At 34.8% G+C, this 1,428-nt stretch overlaps 1 protein-coding gene across 1 annotated transcript in view; it reads left to right on the top strand.

Moving 5' to 3' along the window:
* Positions 317-1,428, top strand: part of LOC104710146 (putative F-box protein PP2-B6) — a 3,028-nt gene continuing 1,916 nt past the window's right edge. The window contains exon 1 of the mRNA XM_010426699.2: positions 317-813. Coding sequence (XP_010425001.1) covers positions 457-813 — 357 coding nt within the window. The 5' untranslated portion in view covers positions 317-456. The remainder of the gene's footprint in view (positions 814-1,428) is intronic.

The following is a 1,428-nucleotide window of genomic DNA, read 5'->3' as shown; positions in this document are numbered from 1 at the left end:
CATAGAAGGGAGTGCGATGTTTTTTTTGAATTTGGGTTTTTGGTTCTAATATTCTCTCTCACGTGAACAAATTCGATGAGGAAAAACAGAGTTCTAAGGAATAATAAGTGGCGTTACAAGCCACACAATTTTTAAAGACAATATAATACCAAATTTTAATTTTAATAGAAAAGGTATAATGGTATTGTTTACGTACTAGCTGATTACAAAAATATGTTGCACTCGATCACACCAAAGAAAAAATATGTTGCACTCGATATACTAGAACTTCTCCAATCTCAATTATATATACGTTCTGTGGAGGTAGGTGAGGAAGGGCAGTTCCATAAATAACTGTGGACGAAGACTTCAAACGAGTCTTTCTTTATGAATATTAGCAGCAGGAGATGACTTTTGACGATTCTTTATATTCTCTAGCTTCCAGACGAAGAAACAGTATACAAGATAGAAGCAAAAATGGGACAAAAACACGGCGTTGACTCAAGAGGCAAAGGTGGAGATGTTCCCGGTTCTTCGTCGATAGGGCAAAAGCACGGCGGAGGAGTGATCGTTCCGGGGTCATCATCACTTTTCGATGTCTTGCCAGAAGATTGCATCTCCAACATAATATCTTTTACAAGTCCAAGGGACGCGTGCATCTCTGCTTCGGTTTCAAAAACCTTTGAATCCGCGGTCAAGTCCGAGAGCGTATGGGAGAAGTTTCTTCCGGTGGATTATGAATCTTTGGTTCCTCCTCCATCGCGAGTTTTCTCATCCAAGAAAGAGCTCTATTTCGCTCTTTGCGATCATTTTCTTATTGAAGATGGCAGAAAGGTATATTTATATATCCGTAGCTAATATCATGTATATAGTGTCTCTCGCCTTCGAATTGCAATTTATGAATTGAGAAACTGTCAACTTTTAATAGAAATAATGGCAACAAGAATTTGATTCATCTGATTTGAATAAAAATCCACATATTTGTTTTAAAACTCCATGGGTAAATAGTAGTACAGTAGACACAGTACCGTCTCAAAAAAAAAAATTCTTGTCCCTAGGCGTATAGTTTTCTTTGGACCCTTTTCAGGGTATAATTTTTTTTTTCCTTTTTTCTGGATCCCAAATGCTTAACCTTTTCTTAAAAAAAAATTATGTCCCATGGCCACCGCCCCTCTCACCCTAGCTTTAAGCCGGGCCTGAGTAGACATATTGAAATGGATTCTCTTGTGAAAAAAACCTTTAAAATTTACTTAATTAATATAAAATAAAAAAAAATTTATTTTATTATTAATGAAAAAAAGTTCTACATGGTAGTTGGAGAAATTATCAAAGAAAATATAATTAGTTAGACCAATCCATTTATTACCAATTAATTTTGAGTTGGAAGTCCATAGTAAATCCAAAACTTAATATTTTAGATTTCATCTTTTTTTTTTTTTTTTTTCAACG

This window comes from Camelina sativa, chromosome 9 (assembly GCF_000633955.1).
Source record: "Camelina sativa cultivar DH55 chromosome 9, Cs, whole genome shotgun sequence".
In the NCBI taxonomy this organism is placed as follows: Eukaryota; Viridiplantae; Streptophyta; class Magnoliopsida; order Brassicales; family Brassicaceae; genus Camelina; species Camelina sativa.
This window is presented reverse-complemented; position numbering and strand designations above follow the sequence as displayed.